Raw genomic sequence first — 19354 nt, forward strand, 5'->3', positions numbered from 1 at the left:
GGACAGGATCTGTACAATGCGCTGTGGGAAAATCCAGCAGGGCTCCATCCAGCGCTGCATGAACATGGGTGCCTGGCATCTGAAGGGATGTAAGATTTACTTGCTATCTATATTCCACTTCTTATTCTGTCTTATTAAAACTTGTTTTACTAAGCCATTTGTTTTGAGCCTTCCTTTACTGAGATCCAGAAAGCACCCCCCCACCATCTCTCTCCCACCTCACCTCCCTGCCCCCGGTGTAGAATATTCTCCATAACGCTGCTGGAGCTTCATTCAAAATGTTGCTCTTGCCCCAAATTAAGTTAGTTTGCAGTAAGGCTTTTTTGAGGGGCTAGAGCATTAGAGGGGAGAAAACTGCAGAATTTGTGGGGAAAACCACACACACACTTAAAGCAGCACACGCAGTCCAGGACAACCGGTGGGCAGGTCCCAGGTCCCTCGCGGGGACTCCAGGAGCAGGCAGGGGAGGGATGGAGAGCTGGACCCTGGACCCAGCCGGGACCCTGGGGGCATGTGCCTGGTTCCCACCATCCCGCAGCTCTTCTGCAACCACAGCTCCCACGGTGACAATTCCCACCCTTCTCCCCTCTGTTTGAGGTCTCCTTTGGCAAGGTGTTTCTAGGCAGCACTCAGCCCCCAGCCTCCGCCTGATCCAGCTGCATACCGGGCTGTTGTTTTTCTAGGCAGGCGTTCCTTACTCTGCTCCTCTGCCATTTTTTCTTGCCTAGTTAGTGTTTCTTTTGTTTGTTATATTTGAGGCAGTTTTTTTCCCCAGTGTTCAAGGCTGTGCTTCTTCAATGACCAATGACTGTCAGCGAGTTATCGACTGTGCTGGGGCACCTGCCTTCAGCCTGCACCCATGCTTTCAAGGCCTTTGTTATGATAGGGATATCTAAGTGTGGAATGACAAACAGCAAGAGACACTTGCTATCAAGCTCTGCTTCCCACGGTAGTTTCTCAAAACAGTCAGATAACAAGCCCCATATGCCAGAGCTGGAGACTTGTTAAGTCAACAAGAGGCAAAATCAGTATAAGGCCCATGGCCCTCAATAGCAAAGTCAGTCCTCTTCTCACTGAGACACCAGGAATCACTCTGGGCAAGAGTAACACCTCTCCCATGCAAAGCCAGGAACCCACCTCACCCAGTCTAATGAAGTCTTGAGAACTGAATTATTATTAGGCTGGACATAATTACCACTGAAAAAGAAAAGACTGGTGTCACAGACAAAATGAAATTAAACCAACAAAAGAAAATGATACATTTAATATTGCTGTACACAGTTTCCATAGGACTATGGCTGGACCAAGCACTTCGCAGACGATGGGGCCTTAGCCAGAGGTGTCGTTGGCTGCATAGAAGACCCACTTGATCTGGAAAACCAGAGGTGAGAGCTGGTGACCTGGTGAGGCACAGAGATCAGATAGAACTAGAGGCCACAGTCATATTCAAGGGACCCATGAATGCATACGTGCTCATTGGTACTGAGAGCAAGGCTGTGTGCACCTCTCACTGATGCACGTCAGGAGACATTACAGAGCATTCTGGGCTTTGCTCATTTGCAGGTTGTTGTGGTTTAACCCCAGTCGGCAGCTCAGCCCCACGCAGCCACTCGCTCACTCCCCCACAGTGGGGTGGGGAGAGAATTGGAAGGGTAAAAGTGAGAAAACTCAGGGGTTGAGATAAAGACAGTTTAATAGGGAAGGCAAAAGCTGTGCACACAAGCAAAGCAAACCAAGGAATCCATTCCCCACTTCCCATGGGCAGGCAGGTGTTCAGCCATCTCCAGGACAGCAGGGCTCCAGCACGCGGAACGGGGACTTGGGAAGACAAACGCCATCACTCCAAACGTCCCCCCTTCCTTCTTCTTCCCCCTTCAGCTTTATCTGCTGAGCATGACGTCCTATGGTCTGGCATCTCCCTTGGGTCAGTTGGGGTCAGCTGTCCCGGCTGTGTCCCCTCCCAACTCCTTGTGCCCCCCCCAGCCTGCTTGCTGGTGGGGTGGGGGGAGAAGCAGAAAAGCCCTTGGCTCTGGGTGAGCACTGCTCAGCGGGAACAAAAACATCCCTGTGTTATCAGCACAGTCTCCAGCACAAATCCAAATCATAGCCCCATACTAGCTGCTGTGAAGAAAATTAACTCTGTCCCAGCCAAAACCAGCACACAGGTACATGGAAGGAAACTTCCCAAAGGGACCTGTAGGGTAGAGAAGCCTCCCTTTGAAAGGTAGCAGCCTTTAGCTTCCAGTCAGCACACTAACAAGGCAAATTCCCTGGCTCCTCCTGCCCTCTGCTCTTTCATATAATTCCCAGGCCAAGGCCCTGCTGAAAGCTTCTGTCCTACCAGACAGAGCAGCCTTGGGGGCAGCTGCACCCCCCCAGCCCAGCTGGGCACAGCCAGTCTCAGCTCATGGACTACGTTTCCTGCCTGGTGCATTCTTCTGCTCTTGGCCGATTCACCCCAGGTATTGCCAGGTTTCATTCCTTACTCCTAAATCATATCAGGAGCTAGAAAATTTATCTCAACCTATATGGCTTAAAAATTCCAGGAGAGGGGGAAAGAATTCTGTTGACAAGGGACATCTGCATCAAACAGAAAACGTCCCACCCCAGCACCATGAAAGGCCCTGAACTTGGGAACTGCTTTCATTACCCAAAACACAAGTAACTTGGAAACGTCCACCTTATTGCTTTGTTCCTATATGATCTTTTTTAACATTAAAATATCCAATGACAAGAAAAAACACAGCTGAAAGACCCCATATATAACAAGGTGTCATCAGAAATGCCTGTTGGAGCATGGAAACCATAGAGCAAACAGGGTTTTAATTTGCCTGTGTACAGCAAAGCACTTGTTTCAGGTCTTCTTTAGAGAGTATGACATTTGGGGGGGGGAAGAGGCTCTGATGAGACCAGCTATGCCTCTGCTTTGTCAAGGCAGGTCTTAGAGCATTCTGGACTTACACTCTTAGTCTGGCACTGACTTGTTCTGTGCTCATAGAGCAACCTTCTCTGTTTGGGTCAGGAAGGAAGGACTAAAGGATGGACAAAGGTCAAAGGCACATGGGAGAAAGGAGAGGATCTGAAGGAAGAGGAGGTTGAACACTGCAGAGGAAAGGGCAGGGACATAAAGAGGAAGAATAGGAAAATCAGAACTGAGTAGATGAATAAATGTAGTCTAATGGAAACAGCACAAGTCCTCTTATTCAATTATTTTGTGGTTTCAAAGGTCTGGTCTCTGAAGGTGAATAGAGAATTTTAATATCTTCCTTATGCATACTCCAGTATTTCCTTGGTTATCTAGCATAAGAGAGTAGCTTTAGCGCCCCCCGCCCCAGAAGCTGGATGCTCAAATGCCAACTAGCAGATAAGGAATGAGCAGCCAAAGCTATAGCCAGCTAGAGGTTCTGCTTCACACAGGCAATGAGAGCACATTGTGATCATGTGTTGGTGTTTAACTGCTCTCAGATGCCATCACATGTGACCCTGTGACCCATAAAAGTCATTTAAATAACAATGATCTTCAATTCTGCAATCACCATTCTACACTTCATTCATTTCCATCTGTATTGCAGGTAATGATGGGTCAAATCTGTTGTTTAAAGACCCAGCATCTTCAAACACTGGTACAGCTAAAAGGCATGTTAGAACCAGGTGTGCATCTTGCCTATTCAAGTCATGCCCAAGCCACTCGCTGGTAAGTTAATGACATGCAGGTCATGTCCTGAATCAACTCAGTGCAGAAGAACCATATTTAAGGAATTTGTTTTGACAAACCAAAACAGCCAGCTCACTTTTTTTTTTTTTAAAAGTCAAGGGCAGAACTACCACTGACACCAGCCAAGACAGGAATTCTCTGACTCATCAAGGTTATATGATGTGTCAGTTTATATATGCAGCTGCAGCATGCTGACCATGACTGGCCTGTCTACTGGCTCAGGAAACAATGCAGCCACGTGAACAACCAGCAGTCCCTGGGCATGCAACTTTTGGGGGGTAAAAAGCGTATCAGAGAAAGACCAGATAGGAGTTTTGTATTTTTCCCCCAGCATACTTCATTGGCTACTTGGTACAGTCAAAGCAGTGAAATAATTTCTCTGAACATCTGGATTTTTTGTGGTGTGGGGAGAATCAACAAAGACGTGGTCAGCCTCATTTCATTATTTGCGTTCGTGCCTGGCTGCTGCAGGATGTAACACCTCGCTTTGTCTGCAAAGCGAGCAAGCATTCGGAACACATTATTCACAGCATGCAGCTCCTGGCAAAGTCACCTTCATGCCACGTAACTTGCAGGTAGGGAACACTGCATGGTGACTGCAGCTTACGAGGGCACTCTCCAAAACCACTTGCCCCAACCCCTGCAGTATCCTGTCGATATCTACAGGGCCAGATCCTACTTGGGTGTAAGTGGCTCATGAACTGTGCCCTGTTACTTTTAAGAATGAGAAGGGCCATTATGGCCTTGCGATTTGATTTTGATATCACAAAACGTGACAAAAGGCCAACTTTTCCCTCCTGAGGCTACTTTCTCCCTATGCTCCTCCTACAATCAAAGGAGCAGGAGGCTTCTGTAGATGGCTACTGAGAAGACCATCTCAGGCTCCTCTAATATCCAGCTTAATGTGCAAGTGCAATTAGTGTTCAAGCCACAGCTACAGAGTGACCTTCTGGTGCCTTCTCCAAATGTTTCTCACTCCAGTAAGCTGTAATTCCGCTTCCATGAACTGGGTGGGTTATGGCAGGTTGTGCTTGATCAAATGATTTAAAGAAATAGCAGGAGGCGTGCAATAAGGACTTCCCCAGTGTGTAACTGAATGACTTGGCTGCATCATTCTCCCTCTCAGCTGTCACCTCTGGGCCTGCCCTGTAAAGAGCATCCCCTGTGCTTCAGCCAGCCATCAAGCTACAAAATTCTTAACTTAAATCAAAATCTACAGGAAATAAAAAATGAATATAATTTTTCATGCCAAACTTTCCAAGGTTCAGACAGGATTTCTCCTGAACTCTGAGAAGACTAACCACAAGGAGACATAATTTGATCTGTTCTACTATACCAATTCCCCAGGAACAAAAATTCAGGTAACAGAGCTCAGTGCAGTGATCAGTTTTATTTTGAAGGAATTCAAGTACAAATTCAGCTTTGCTTTTGTCAGATACAGCGTTAAAATTGGAAAGAATGAAAAAATATGAAGCAGACACACTACACATTTCTTTCGTGGGTCATTTCTTGTGGAACGTGTTGATTTCTTTCTTTCTGTTCTAGATCCAAAGGCAAGCCCTAGTCAGGCTGCCAGACTCACAATCCATGCATGCTCAAGATCTATCATTAGTGATTCTCCTGACAATATATCAGCTTACAAAAATGTTGGCTGCATTAACTAAAAGCTAAGTTGATGATTCCCCTCTTTGAAGAGAATATCATATTTCTCCACTTATTCTATCTTGTTAGGTACATAAAAGAGGTACTATTACTTACTTCCTAAAACAGCATCATAGAGTTTTCCAGTCCTCTTGACTTGAACCTCTCTGAAGCCAGCTGCCTCGAGGAGCTTGCTGTACTCTGCTGCTGTTCGCTCTTTTCCTTCTGTCTGGACTAACATATTCATCGAATACAGTTGGGTTTCTAAAGGCCCACTTTTATCTTCATTCAGAAGCGATTCAACCAGCAGCACTCCACCACCTGGTTGAATAAAGAGAAATAAAACACATGCTGAGCTCTGAGAAGACAAGGCATTTCTCAGCTGAGTTACTAGATCCTAACCTTTAGTTTTGGGAAGCAGCAGCCTCTATCTTAAGTCATATTTCTGCACCACAGAAGACAATGAAAGAGCAAAGGCATTGGAGCATGCCTCTGCTTGGCTACCTAGGTACTGATGTACCAGGGCTGAAGGGGATGCTATGGCTGGGATGGAAACTTCCCATTTCCCCCAGCTGAAATCCACAGGAGCTTACTGATTTTGCCAAGAATCCATCTCTGTAGGCAGTGTTTTCAAAGCTCCAAGGGTTCAATGTGATGTTTAATGGGTTTTTTACGATGATGTATACACTGGTCTTTCTAAACAATACCAAAAATCCCCAATCCTTACACCTAAATGCCTTGAAAGATGACTCCCTGTAGAGAAGGAGACTAAAACTGGAAGCTGGCTAAGGAGAACTTAGACCAGGCCCTATTTGGCTCAGCTGCACATGGCTGGCTAGGAAAGCAAAAGACTAAACCAAGAAACCCCTGCACTGAAACTGCCACCCAAATTGAGCAGAGACTGATGTGCTTCATGTTACTGATAGGCAAGGGTCTCCCTGCTCTTCAAGAGCTCACACCTACCAGGTCTGCAAGCCTTGTAGACTTTTGCCAGCAGCTGCCTGCATTTGTCATCATCCCAGTCGTGCAGTATCTTGGATAAAATATACAGTTCAGCTTCTGGAATTGAATCATTAAAGAAGTCTCCTGTAAAGCAAGAATATGTGTATTACACAAAACCCCCAAACACAGAGGGCTGGGTTAAGCAAATATTTTCAGTTCTGTCCAGTTCTAAAGACTCCGGGCTTGCCATGTCCATCACCCACATCAGGCAGCAACAGAGTTACCAGGTAAAAGTCCTCTGTGGCACTGCATAGAGGATTTTGTTCTTGGTCAGTCTCAAGAAGGTCTGAAATGTTTAAAAGTAGCAGTTCATCTGAAACAGCCTTTGATGCACAGGAAAGCATTTGAGTTTAAGTTTTCTCCAATGACAAGAATTCAGATTCATAAAGTGTTAAGAGGAGACAGTTTGTCATGGTTTCTGTCATGGAAAAAAGGAAAGAATTTTCCCTTATCTAAGCAAATTTTCAAAGACCTTCAGTAACCACAGAGCTACATCATAAATCCATAAGGAAAAAATACACATCTCTCGCCTCCTAGCAGTAGCTTCATCACCATGCCTTTTGTTCAGCACTTGGTGTACTGCATTAGTTTTTTTTCTCTCTGCATCTTACTTTGTCATTTCCGCTCCCATTTCTTTGCACCACTGGCATACGTAACATTTCCTGTGTTTCTCCATCTTTGTTTATGTACTCCCTTCCTTCCTCAAGGCTTCTTCCCTCTCTCTGAGCTTCAAGCAATATTAAGTCATTTCAACACTTTGAAGGCTTTTGTAAACATTAAAAACTAGATCTCCCTACATGCATTTTCATCGTAGATGGTTCAAAGACCAAGCGAGATCTATGGACTGGGCAAGAGGAATATGGGCTAGCTCACCCACATTCAAAGCCTGAAGTATCTTAGGATCTGAAAGGCAATCAATCATGACCTGAGGAGGAATACCCCTTGCTCAGAGCAGGTCTGGCATCCCACACATCTGCCAGGAGGCCTGCACAGGAGAAAAGGGAGTGTTGGGAAGATTTATAACACGGCATGGCAGTTTTTCAAAATTGCAGGACCCTTTTTTTGTTAAAGTACCCTTGTTCTGAAGAAGTCAAATAGTTCTGTTCAGGAATAAAAAGCTTCTGGGCTGCTGAATACCCAAGTCTTGTCTCTGATAGAAGGTAGTTGCAGATACACAACTGGGGCAGCCCTGTGGTAGCAATGAACTGCAGACCCAGGCTGGGGTGGCTGCAGTCTGAGACACTCTGCCCACAGAAGGGGCAGCTGGAGACCTGAACCTCCAGTATGGTACCTCTGAGCAGAGACAAGGGGCTCAGGAGCAACAGCTGTGACAACACTACACCGCCATCCGCACCTACCTTCATGGAAAGCGATCCGATGCTCCTCAGGGGGAACAAATTGCTCTTTGGCCAGTTGCACGACCTTTGGCAGGTCATAAATTGTGACCATGGAATTTGGGTACAAAGAAACACACTCGCGGGCCAAAGCTCCTCCACCTCCTTTGGGGAAAGCAAAAGAAGGTCAGCGCTGACAGAAAACCAACCTGTTCAGCAACACCCCTGTGAAGCGATGCAGGCAACAATGCATTCAGCCTCGAAGGAGCTGGCAAGGTACATTTGCTCCCCACGTGTTGCTGAAAGGGAAGGGGAGGGACAGGAGAGGCCACCATCTCCGTTTGCTCTGCAGAAAGCTCCAGGGCCCCCAGCATCCAGGCCTATGTGGTCAGCCCCAGCCCTTACAGCTCTTAGGCACCCCCCAGCCAGAGCCACCTGTGGATGCTGCAAGTCAGGAAATGAAAACCAGAGCCGCTAAACCAGGTGCTGGGGAACCAGGGATGGAGCCTGATGGCTCCCATGAATCCTGGCAGCACTGGGACAGCAGGGTGCTGCAGGGTAAGAGGCTGCAGACATTATCTCAACGACACCGACTGAAGAGGAGTAGGGAAAGAGTCTGGCACCAGGAGAATGTATCAAGCAAGGCAAGAAAAAATGCCAGACCTGTCACATACACAAGGGGATAAGCCACGACTCACACAAATGAGACTCTGAAGAGAAAAGCATTGAGCTTCCTAATGCTCTCACCACTCTCACGTTTCTCTTTTTAACCCAACCAAGACAGTAAACCCCTCCCTTTATTGCTGAGATATGTCCTCCTTTCCATTGTTTTGCCCATCATATAACACAGCAGTTATTTTTCTCTTCAGAGCTTGTAAAAGAAGACAGTTCAGAGGCTTGTTAAAGAAGATCTACTGACGCTTACCTCCCAGGTCACAGATCTGCCTGAAGGGGGAAAGGTCAAATGCAGCAAGAACATCTCTGCCACATATACTCCATACTGAGTTCTGGCCAGCCATGAATTTCAGCATTTCTTCTTCTGATCTATTGATGCAAACAGACACAGTTCATAGAAAAAGTAATTTACAATATCCTTGGTGATTCCTATCATATAACTGTTACTACAAGTTTTAGCTTAAACACTAATATCTGTTTTTATTGACACAGAATACAGTCTCTTTGCATATAAATCTCCCTTAAATCTTACTGTAGCAGAAGGGTACAGCTATGCATTAATGCATTTAAATAGGGAATTAAGATTAGTGAAGTCCAACAGTGTGTTATGCTGCTAATTCTCAGGCTTCCAAGGGATTTTTTTTTCCTTCAAGTACTATTGCTTCTGTGCTAGAGACCTGTGATATGTTTTTCAGAATAGGAAATTATATACTTCTATTCAAAATATCAGACAGTGTCTCAGTAATGGATATTGTTGAGAAAGGAAAATGCTGCATGATGGTTCTGATGAGTGGGATTCTCACATCATCATATTTAATTGTCCTGAGCCATAATTAAAAACATTAATTTTATCTACAATAGAAGAATTTTCTATAAATATAGTAATGATTACCTGTACATTGCTCCAAAAGGGTCTTTAGATAAAATGCCAAAAGCTCTTTCATATTGGTTTCTTCCTTCCCTAAAACAGCAGCCAAAAAAAAGCATGAGTATGGATTTGTTTTTCTTTTACCCCAAACACACCTCAGAGCTGTAGTTTCAGCTAGTTCTTCACTGTGGAAGGTGCTCAGCTTTGTACAGAATATATGCCAGCCTGTTTGTAATGGCTGTAAAGGCGCCCTCATTTGCCACCCCAAAATATGCTGATATATTTCTCAACCTTTCACAAGACGACTGGTTCTTTTCAAGGCCAGGTTGGATGGGGCTTTGAGCAACCTCGTCTAGTGGAAGGTGTCCCTGCCCATGGCAGGGGGGTTGGAACTACATGATCTTTAAGGTCCTTTCCAACCCAAACCTTTCTATGATTCTATGATTTATGGGAACACATCTCAGGTAAAGGTACAAGACTGGTGTAATCATCACCATCAAACACACTATGGTTGATCACCAGTTGCACGACGGGAACAAGTGAGACTCCTGCCCTATATTAAACTACTCCTATACACCTTTGCAACAGAACTATCCTTTGCATCATTACTCATCATTTACTTTATTGACGCCTCCTCAACTAAGAGCCACTGTAATGATCAAGTGCTTTCCTGAAGGTCAAACACACAGAAATCTGATTGCTAGATCATCTCTACTATCAGAAGGAAAAGGAAAACAAGAACACACACAAATAGAAAACAAGAAAAAACAAGAACACATATTGGCCGTGTTATCAGCCAAAATGATCTGTTGGTTTGTCTTTCTGAGAACCAGCCAGCATCTTCACTGTGTCCTTCCCCAGAAACACACCACTCAGAGCAGCCACACAGATGCCACAAAGCAGTCTGCAACAGAGAGCACACAACACTCCTCCTTACCTCACAGCATCAGCCAGGTAGTGCCAGCACAAGTAGACTGTATTGGAATAATACATCATAATATGATATTGAGACTTGGGACTTGATTTTGTAAGGTAGATGTTGGAAATTTCTGTGTTTCTGTAGAGGGCTAAAGGGTGAAATAAATATATTTACCAACATATATGATATACCACTTTGCCAAGCCTATTGTTCAGCATGGCATTTATCACCAGAAGATGTCCATATGATGAAAGACACAACCACATTGCTTCTACAATCAATTCTTCCACTGCAATAAGCAGTGGGTGAGGGCTGCTGAAATGTGTGTTGCCGGGTTCAATGTGAGTAAACACTATCTACCTAGACTTACTCCAGCACCAAACATTTCTTTCAAGAACAGCAAGAGGAATGCCTTACGAGTGTCATCATTTACCTATAGGCTTCTGCTATCAGAGGAAGCTTTTAGTATGCTCTATTTAAATGAGAAGCCCTTGCAGACAAGTCTTTTTTCTGATCAACAAGGTCAGCAAGTGGGAGACAAGTCCTCAAATCAGCATGCCAACCACACCTACCGTCTCTCAGTTCACTAGGGCAGGACCTACTGCAGACAGATGAATGCCTAAAGGACTTAGAGAAATCTCCTCTGCTTCCTCCAATGCATCTGCATTAGCATCGCTTACCCAAGGGACTGGCATACAAAAGGAGTATAAAACATATATCCTGCTCTGACTAAACTCATTGGGCAACTACTGTAAGCCCTAAAATAGGGCAAGACAACACAAGCCAGAGCAGGGGACAAAACTTGCAAGACTCTGGCTAGTCCTGACCAGCTGTCTGATGGCCACAGATCCCTTCTGACCACGTGGACTCAATGTGTCTGGTGCAAGGGCAAACTTACCTCACCTCTCAGTTCAGATCAGCAACCTAACAAAATACTCCACACAGTGGTAAAACCCCAAAGACAAACAAAATGTGTTTTTAAATCATGCTGTTGCTCATCCACCCCGACATTTTGTTTTAAGGTTTAAAATCATGCCCACACCTCAGAGGTTTCTTGAGACCAGCTCTGCAGAGATCCTGAATATCTTCTCCAACGTCACCTGAGGCTCTTGCACAAATAATTTTAGGAATATAGAGCCCTTCACCTGGGTTCTACTTTACAGATTGAATCATGCTGACATTTGCTGCTTCTCTTTCAGCTGAAGAGGGAACACCGTTCCTAAGTGATTCTCTCCTCCTTCCAGCTACAGTAACTGACCTAACACTAGATAACACCTCTCCCCACACACCTTGCCTCACTTTCAAAACCATCAGAGGTTTAAGTCTTTTAGTTTCTTCCCTTTCTTCTGCTTTTATTACCTCCTTCTTGTGTCAGCTCTACTGCCAGGAGCTTCAGTCCCACACAGGCATCCAGCAGTCTTTCCATCCCTGTGGTGCTGGTACCCAAGCGCGCAGCAATGGCATCTGAAGACAGAGGCTCTCCTGACTCCAGCAGAAGATCAAACACTCCCAACTCACAGGCAGTGAACATAACCTGGAGGTAAGGAAAGGTGGGAGTGAGGGATCAGGTGAAAGCACCAAAGCCTTCTGCATTTCTAAAGCCGCTATGTTGGAGAAAATATACACATAACAATATTTTTTTCATGTAAAATCATATTTCATATAAACAAGTCCAATGATTAAACTGAAGTTTCTCTGAACACCAATAATACCATACAGTGCTTGTAGTGCACCTTTTTTCATTTCTTTTCCTTTTCTGTCAAAGCCAGCCAATGTTTTTGGCTCACAAAGGTTCACATTTAGAGACCAGGATTGGGGTGCAAATGTTCCTGCCTCTTCCTTAGTTTCAGATCATATTCTCACAGTCTCTCTTGCTTTTTGCCTGGAGAGCACAAAAGCAAGATTCTGTGGTGGTGGGTTTTTCTGTTGTTTTTGTTCTTTAACTAAGGATCTAACATATGCTCCAGTGAAGCCTGAAGACTCTCCTGTGGCTTGCAGCAGAGGGGAATATCCCACCCTACTTTCAGGGACTGACATGCATGACTACAGTGGTCTCCCTGGGGCAGGGAGGTTCCTCTCAGCCAAAAGGACTGCCTCATTCAGGCCAGCAGAATTGCCCTGTCTTTTCATAAAGAAGGTGTGTAACATCTCCAGGAACAACCCTCAACCTTCAGACAGACATACATAACCACACATAAGAAAAGCATCCTTCTTTAGCTGTACACAGTCAAGTTTACAAGTATTAGCCTATTTCTCTGGCCACACAAACACTCCTAAAACCGTAACAAAGGCATCAGCTCAGTTGACTGCCTGTACCTACGATGATTTGATAAAGTCCACGGGAAGCTCATTTTACCCTCAGTAAGAACATGGTTTAACCTAAGTTGAGATCATTTCTCAAAAACATAGTACCAGTGTTAATTTGGAAAGCATTGGGCACTCCTCTTTCTCACCAAGCAAAAGGATTTTTCATTATCCATTTTTCCTCTCTTTAGTGTCAGTTCTGCCTTTCAGGAGCCTTAGGATGCAGCAGTATTTGCACAACCCAAAGAGCATTCCTTCCATTGCCTTGTTGGCCAGAGATGTAGCAAGGGACAATAGGAAAGGTAACTAAATAGTAAAAGGAAAAAATCTCCACTGCACTGGATATTATAATTTTATGCCCATGTGGTTACACACATAGAAAGGGAAATAACATCAATAAACAATAAGGAAAGTGGAACTGCTAGTTCTACCTTTGTGCCTTAATCAAATGCTATCTGGAGAAACAGTCATTATACCAGACTCTTTTTTTCATTTGAAAAGAGGCAATACACAGCCTTCTATATAATACATACAGACAAGCCATGGGAAAGGGAAGGAAATTCTTTGAGAAAATACTTGAAAAATCCTGTTCTTTGCATGGTATGATGGGGGGAGGAAAAGGCAACTGAAGTCAGCTCTCCATTTCTCAAAGTCCAAAAATGAACAGTGGAAAGAAATCCCACCACCGAAGGAACCTTCCACATTTGAGGCAGTCAGACAGCAAGACCTCAGTTAAAACTCCAGTGTTTTTTATAAAGCTTCATGCAGAGACAAGGTCTGCTCATCCAAGCCCCCAAAGGTCAGAGGGGTCTCAATAAATACTAAGTCTATCCTGAGGGGTCAGGTCACATTCAAATCTTTTTTCCTTTCAAATTTCCTTCCTGCCTACATGAGCAGACAGGGTGCTTTTGTATGAGATCTTTTTCATTCCAAAGACTTACATTCAGGACCTAAAGTGAGATCCTTAAATATTTCTGTCTGCATACTCTCAGACATCTATCCAAAACAGAGTTATGTTTCTTACCTTTGAGACTAAAAATCCACTGTTGTATTGCAAGATGACTTGAGGATAGTCAAGGTCTTCTGTGGAATTCATTTTCTTTCTGGACTGAGGCACAGATTCTCTGGTCCTCTTAATTGAAATAAGCTTCTTTCCATCAGGCACAGAGCACACCGGCTGATCCATTTAATCTTATTGCTTCTGAGAAACACACTGGTTACAAAACGTGTTAGCAAAGTTATTTGGCTTCAATGCGGTTTTCTACCAGGTTCAGCTGTTTCTTCGGCTCTTCCATCATCAAGTACAAGGCTAAAGCAGCAGTGTGAATTAAAGCTTGTATTGTCAGTTCAGCAGTCGGTTAACATGCTGGTATTTCAGAAGTACTTGAAAGCTTGCAACAAGCAAAACAGAAATCGGTACAGAACAGCATCGAGAACCTGAAATCAGTGCAATGCACCAGAGTTCATAAGCCAAAGTGGAGTCTTACTTGGGGCTTGTTCAAAAGCAGCTCTTTTCCATTGGGCTGGCTTTTTGATGCTGGAAGACTTCCCAAGAATAGAAATCCTTAGATACGTCAGTCAGCCCAATGATGTGACCCCAGAGGAAAGACAACAATTTAGCAACACAATTTTTCAAGTGAGATGTGGACATTCCAAGGGGTTTGAGGGTGAAGGAGTATCAGCTCAGCTCAAAGCGTTCAAGACATACTCCTGGCCAAGCCTGGCATCTCCCATGGCTCTAATTCCGCTCACCCGTCACTCAGGTGTATGCACAGCACTTACCTTCACCATGCTGAAACAGAGACTTGTTCAGCCTTGGGCTCCAGGTCATGTACCCAGGGCTTCAGGCCTTACCCATGCAAGGAAAATGACTGTCATAACTACTACACAGCAGGGAAGATCTGCCGAGGAAATAATCTGAGGGCAGAGTCCACTCAAGGAGCTGAAGGAGAAGAAAGCATTCCACCAGAGTCTATGCCTGGAATAATTTCCTCCCAGCTGTGGAAAACCTGGGTGTGCTTCCCTGGCCTGGTTTGCAAGCCCTGCCCACGGAAAGGATAAAAGAAACACCAGGGCGCAGCCAGAGTGGAGATGAAACTTGCTGTGATGGGCACAGGTCCAGGTGAGCTGGTGGCTGGCAGTGGCATACACCCCATCCCTAAGTGCAGAAGCAACCAGTCTGAAGAGAAGCTGGAAGCGTCTGTTTGTTGTGCTGCTTTGTCGCAGTGACTGGTTTGCTCTGACAATGATCACTCAGGTGAAGACTACAAGGAAAAAATCTACTCTTGTTCCTTTTCTGTATTTTGCAGGTCCCCCCACATACCGGCTTAGAAAGCAATGCCTGTTTGATAACAGCACCACAGCAGGAGTGTCCTACGTGTGCTTTGCCATGTTTTAGCAGAGCAGGGTGCTGAGAAATGACAAAATGTTCCACATTTTCCAGCTGGCTGCCACAGTCTTCCTCCCCTTCTCTGCAAAACTAAGCAGGGGCATGCAGAATATCCTTGGGAAGAAACAATTAAATGACTGCCACGTGCCAGATGTGGCATGGATTTCAACTTTACGCAAAACATACTTCATAGGTCTTTCATCAGAAAATTAAAAACCTGGATTACTTTCCTGAAACCTCTCTGCCCCACTGTCTATTGCTCCAGCCTGTAAACGCCTGCCATCTTGCCTTTTTGGGCAGACACTGCAACTCTTCGGTGAGAAAAGGCCCTTTCCATCAAGGAAAGACTGACAGTTTTCATATCACACATTTAGTGACCCTTCAGGTAACAACATTAAATGACACCTGACTTAGGTAATACAGTAATGGGAAAATGTTACAAAATGGCATTTTTTTCAGTGGTAGCTTTCCCCATGCTTCAGCGATTAAGTTAGTGGGCAAAACGTGAGCAATACAGTGATCAACATGCAGCTCAACTTTTTGTGTACCTTAGATTGGCAGATGTTTAAAGACTGCACTTCACAACTTTGTCCCAACACAATGTTTTAATGTTCTCTTCCTTTCCTAGGAAGTAGGGTTATATTTATATGCTGCTGCTGAAGGTTAGTTCTGTGCTCCTCTTTAGAACCTGCCTCATTTTAGAGGAAACAGGCCAGTATATGTTTTCCACATGTTCCTTCTGACCATTTTGTGGATGCAGTGAAACTTTCTCAACTATAAGGTCCCACTGTATAATCCTTCTGTGAATCTGTATCTTGCATTCAGATCCTAACACTTCAGCCAAAAGATGCTGTATTTCTTCTAGCCAGAAGTGAAATAGCAACCTACTTCAAGAGTTAGTTGTTAAAGTTACTAAGCAGATGTCACAGTTATCAGCCTTTTTCTCCCTCTGTACACCAACTCAGAAACAGTACCTGTTTCCCAGGTTCTAACACCACAGGGTCTCCTGTGTTACCAGATTACTAGGTCTGAACATACAGAAGTTACAGCAAACACCAAACTGTTGAAATACTTAGATCTCCTCATCCTGGCCAACATAGCCTGTAAATACAGTGCTGTTGTCTTACTAGTGCACCAGACTTCACTGTTCAGTACAGGTTAGACACTAATATTCTGTTAATTTTGTACTGTGGAAGCTGGAGATCGTAACACACCTCTCTGCCAGAGTGACTGTGAATCTGTGCAGCTTGCATTTAACAAGACACCATTTCTCTGAAGGAAAGGCCTGGACAACAGGTTTCAAGAACACAGCTACATTTATAATGGACATCTTCCCCTGCTATCCCCACCTCATGGAGAGCGCACAAGCTCAGTTTCTATTTAGGAACCTCCATCTGCACATGTGCTAAGTGTGATTCTGCAGAGTTCATTCACTTGCCCTAATCTAGACTCATTCTTAGTAAACATGCTACAGCTTTTTCAGTTCCTCAGATCCATTCCAAAAACAGTTCTATGGGAAAAGAAAGCTCAAAACCTTCTCAATCTATCCATGTGGATAACCAGGTCAACTTTTTTCCCTCAACAGCTTTCCCCCTCCTCCAAATAAAATGGAGAAATAAACTGTACATAGATAAACATCACTAGCCAAAGATAAATTTGTTAGCCAAAAGATTAGAAAGGTTTAGGAACACAAAAATATTTCTCTGCTAAAGCCCAATTCTGTCTACCTGCTACTGAGAAACAAATAGGTGCAATTTTGCCCAAACAGATTTCCCATTCCTGGCATCCTAACAGCTATTCAGATCCAGGACATCAGCCACACTGGAAGCAAATCCTTGCCACACTGAAGTATACGTTTCTCTTCCGTCGAGCTAAACAAAACAACCCTAGGAAGAGCTAGCTGCTGCTCAACAGCTTACAGACCACTTTCCTCAAACAACTCAGCCACAGACTGGTAATCAGCTATTACAGTAACATTTAGTACAGTTGCGTTAAAGATTCACAAGTACGAAAATGCTCAACCCTTGATTCTTGTAGTTTTGACTAAATAACAGACAGTTAAGTGCACAACTGTAGACTAGCATGTCCTAACAGGCCATAAATTCACTTCACTTAAGACAAAAATATAGGGTACAAGAGGATCTGGTAATAAAATAACCACACAGTTAATTAAACCCACTCGAAGTACTTTTTCAATTACTACTAAATCTGTCTATTGAGGACACCAGATGTGATTGTCTAATGGGATTACTACCAGTAGCAAGATGTAGGGGAGGAGGGTTGCAGATAACCCGCACCAGATCGATGCAAAGCCACACACACTGTGTTGCTGTTTCCAAGTAAATTGTTAGTGAGGCTTAACGTCTAAGCTCCTTTTAAGTTACAAATGCATTCATGAAGATGAAATTGCAATGGGTTGCTTTCTCTGAAAACCCCATCAAGGTTTTTGTCATAGCGCTCATACCACGCACAGGCTAAAGCTGTTACTTTACCTCCATGATTCTATTTTGGTGATGAATTTTTCTTTGCCTAAATGACTTGCTACAGAAAAATACTACACAAAAAATAATGTCATTTTTGCATAACATTTGAAACTAAGAAATTATCTATGAACAAAGCACATTTAGTGGAATTAATGTGTCTGCCAGTAAGAAATGGCAGATGACACCTTTCACACATGCAACGTGACTACAATAATGAGTTTCAGTAATGCCAGTACAGAAACAATTCTGCCTCGCTATCATTATTAAGCCTCTAAGTATGTCCAGCTTATATCAGATGGCCTGGAAGTGCACCAAGCTAAAACATTTTGTGCCCTATTTTTTAAGAATCCTAAAAAGCCAAGTTAATCCGTATCATACCTTTTCTTTGAAATAGAACATCCATTTTTAACAAAATGCTCATTTTCTTCTTTATAACTTCGAATTCTTCTCATGTGTTACAATAGATGCATTTCCCTAGTAACATGACTATTGCTTCTGTCAGTTTTTGACACCAACTAATTTTTTTCCTGTTTACATCACATATACTACTGGCAGACATTTGGAGTGGGCAGGAAATACTGTATACCCAGCTCATTCTCTAAGCAAACTCTCCCTTCTCCTCAGTTTTCCTTATAGTAAAAACTCTGAGAATGTCTTTTACAGTCCACCACAAGCAATCCAGAGTTGTTCTTGGTTTACCTTCCTGGCCTGCAAATAATCTCTCAACAAATAAGTCAACCAAATAATCATTAAGATCTCTGTCAGAGGAACGTCCCAGCAGATAAGAGGCATATCTCCCTGAGGACAGACAGGTTCACTAGCTAAAAATGGTAGAGGCTGAAATGTTAAAGAGAGAGATGCAAAAAGAAAACCAAGACAGACAGCAGCTGAGGCAGGCTCTCATGTCAGAAGTGACTTGTGCTCTGTCAAGCATCACAAAGGCAATCAGCAGACACAAAACTGCCTTGCACAGGCCATTTTACACTTGCTAATCTGATAATCCTCTCCTCCACTTCTTCAAACAGGAAGCTTCAGAAAGAAGTGTTCCCATGGCTTGGCATGGGCAAGTCCCCTGAAGTCCTCTTACCTGGTGGCTCACCTTGAATGTTTTTTTACAGCCTTATACTGTTTGCAAGTGTGCTGGTTTTGGCTGGGATAGAGTTAATTTTCTTCATAGTAGCTAGTATGGGGCTGTGTTTTGGATTTGTGACCAAACCAGTGTTGATAACCCAGGGATGTTTTCGTTCCTGCTGAGCAGTGCTCACCCAGAGCCAAGGGCTTTTCTGCTTCTCCCCCCACCCCACCAGCGAGCAGGCTGGGGGGGCACAAGGAGATGGGGGGGACACAGCCGGGACAGCTGACCCCAACTGACCCAAGGGAGATGCCAGACCATAGGACATCATGATCAGCAGATAAAGCTGAAGGGGGAAGAAGGAAGGGGGAATGTTCAGAGTGATGGCGTTTGTCTTCCCAAGTCCCCGTTCCGCGTGCTGGAGCCCTGCTGTCCTGGAGATGGCTGAACACCTGCCTGCCCGTGGGAAGTGGCGAGTGAATTCCTTGGTTTGCTTTGTTTGTGTGCATGGCTTTTGCCTTCCCTATTAAACTGTCTTTATCTCAACCCCTGAGTTTTCTCACTTTTACCCTTCCGATTCTCTCCTCACCCCACCCGGGGGGAGTGAGTGAGCAGCTGCATGAGGCTTCAGTTGCCAGCTGGAGGTGAACCACAACAGCAAGCCATGTCAGGCACAGCAAGCAGAAGACAGACTTTGCCAGCCCTTCCCTTTTCCAGTTAAGGTAGAAAGTAACAGACACCAACTAGGCAATTCCCCAGAGCACTTACAGACACGTTCAGGATCATATGCAAAAATTGCAGGGAAGATCTGGTCTGAGGGTGATCAATTCTTGTTCCAACGCTTTGCTGGCAGGCTGAGCCTCCTATCTGGGAGTGACTTTGGTGCTACCACACCATTATCCCTTCATGTTGTCCTACAAATAGGCCAGTTTCAAGGACAGCACTGCTGGGC

General features: G+C 44.3%; 1 protein-coding gene across 1 annotated transcript; it reads right to left on the reverse strand.

Moving 5' to 3' along the window:
* Positions 1-5090: 5090 nt before the first annotated feature.
* Positions 5091-17342, reverse strand: ASMT (acetylserotonin O-methyltransferase). Its single transcript, XM_009929986.2, has 8 exons — positions 13483-17342; positions 11514-11688; positions 10173-10302; positions 9260-9328; positions 8618-8736; positions 7717-7857; positions 6320-6442; positions 5091-5677 (listed from the first exon to the last, which is right to left on the reverse strand). The coding sequence occupies exons 1-8, from the start codon at positions 13642-13644 to the stop codon at positions 5466-5468; spliced, it is 1131 nt and encodes a 376-aa protein (XP_009928288.2). The 5' UTR covers positions 13645-17342; the 3' UTR covers positions 5091-5465.
* Between the last annotated feature and the right edge of the window lie 2012 nt (positions 17343-19354).

The sequence above is a fragment of the Haliaeetus albicilla genome, chromosome 25 (genome assembly GCF_947461875.1).
Source record: "Haliaeetus albicilla chromosome 25, bHalAlb1.1, whole genome shotgun sequence".
NCBI classification, from domain to species: Eukaryota; Metazoa; Chordata; class Aves; order Accipitriformes; family Accipitridae; genus Haliaeetus; species Haliaeetus albicilla.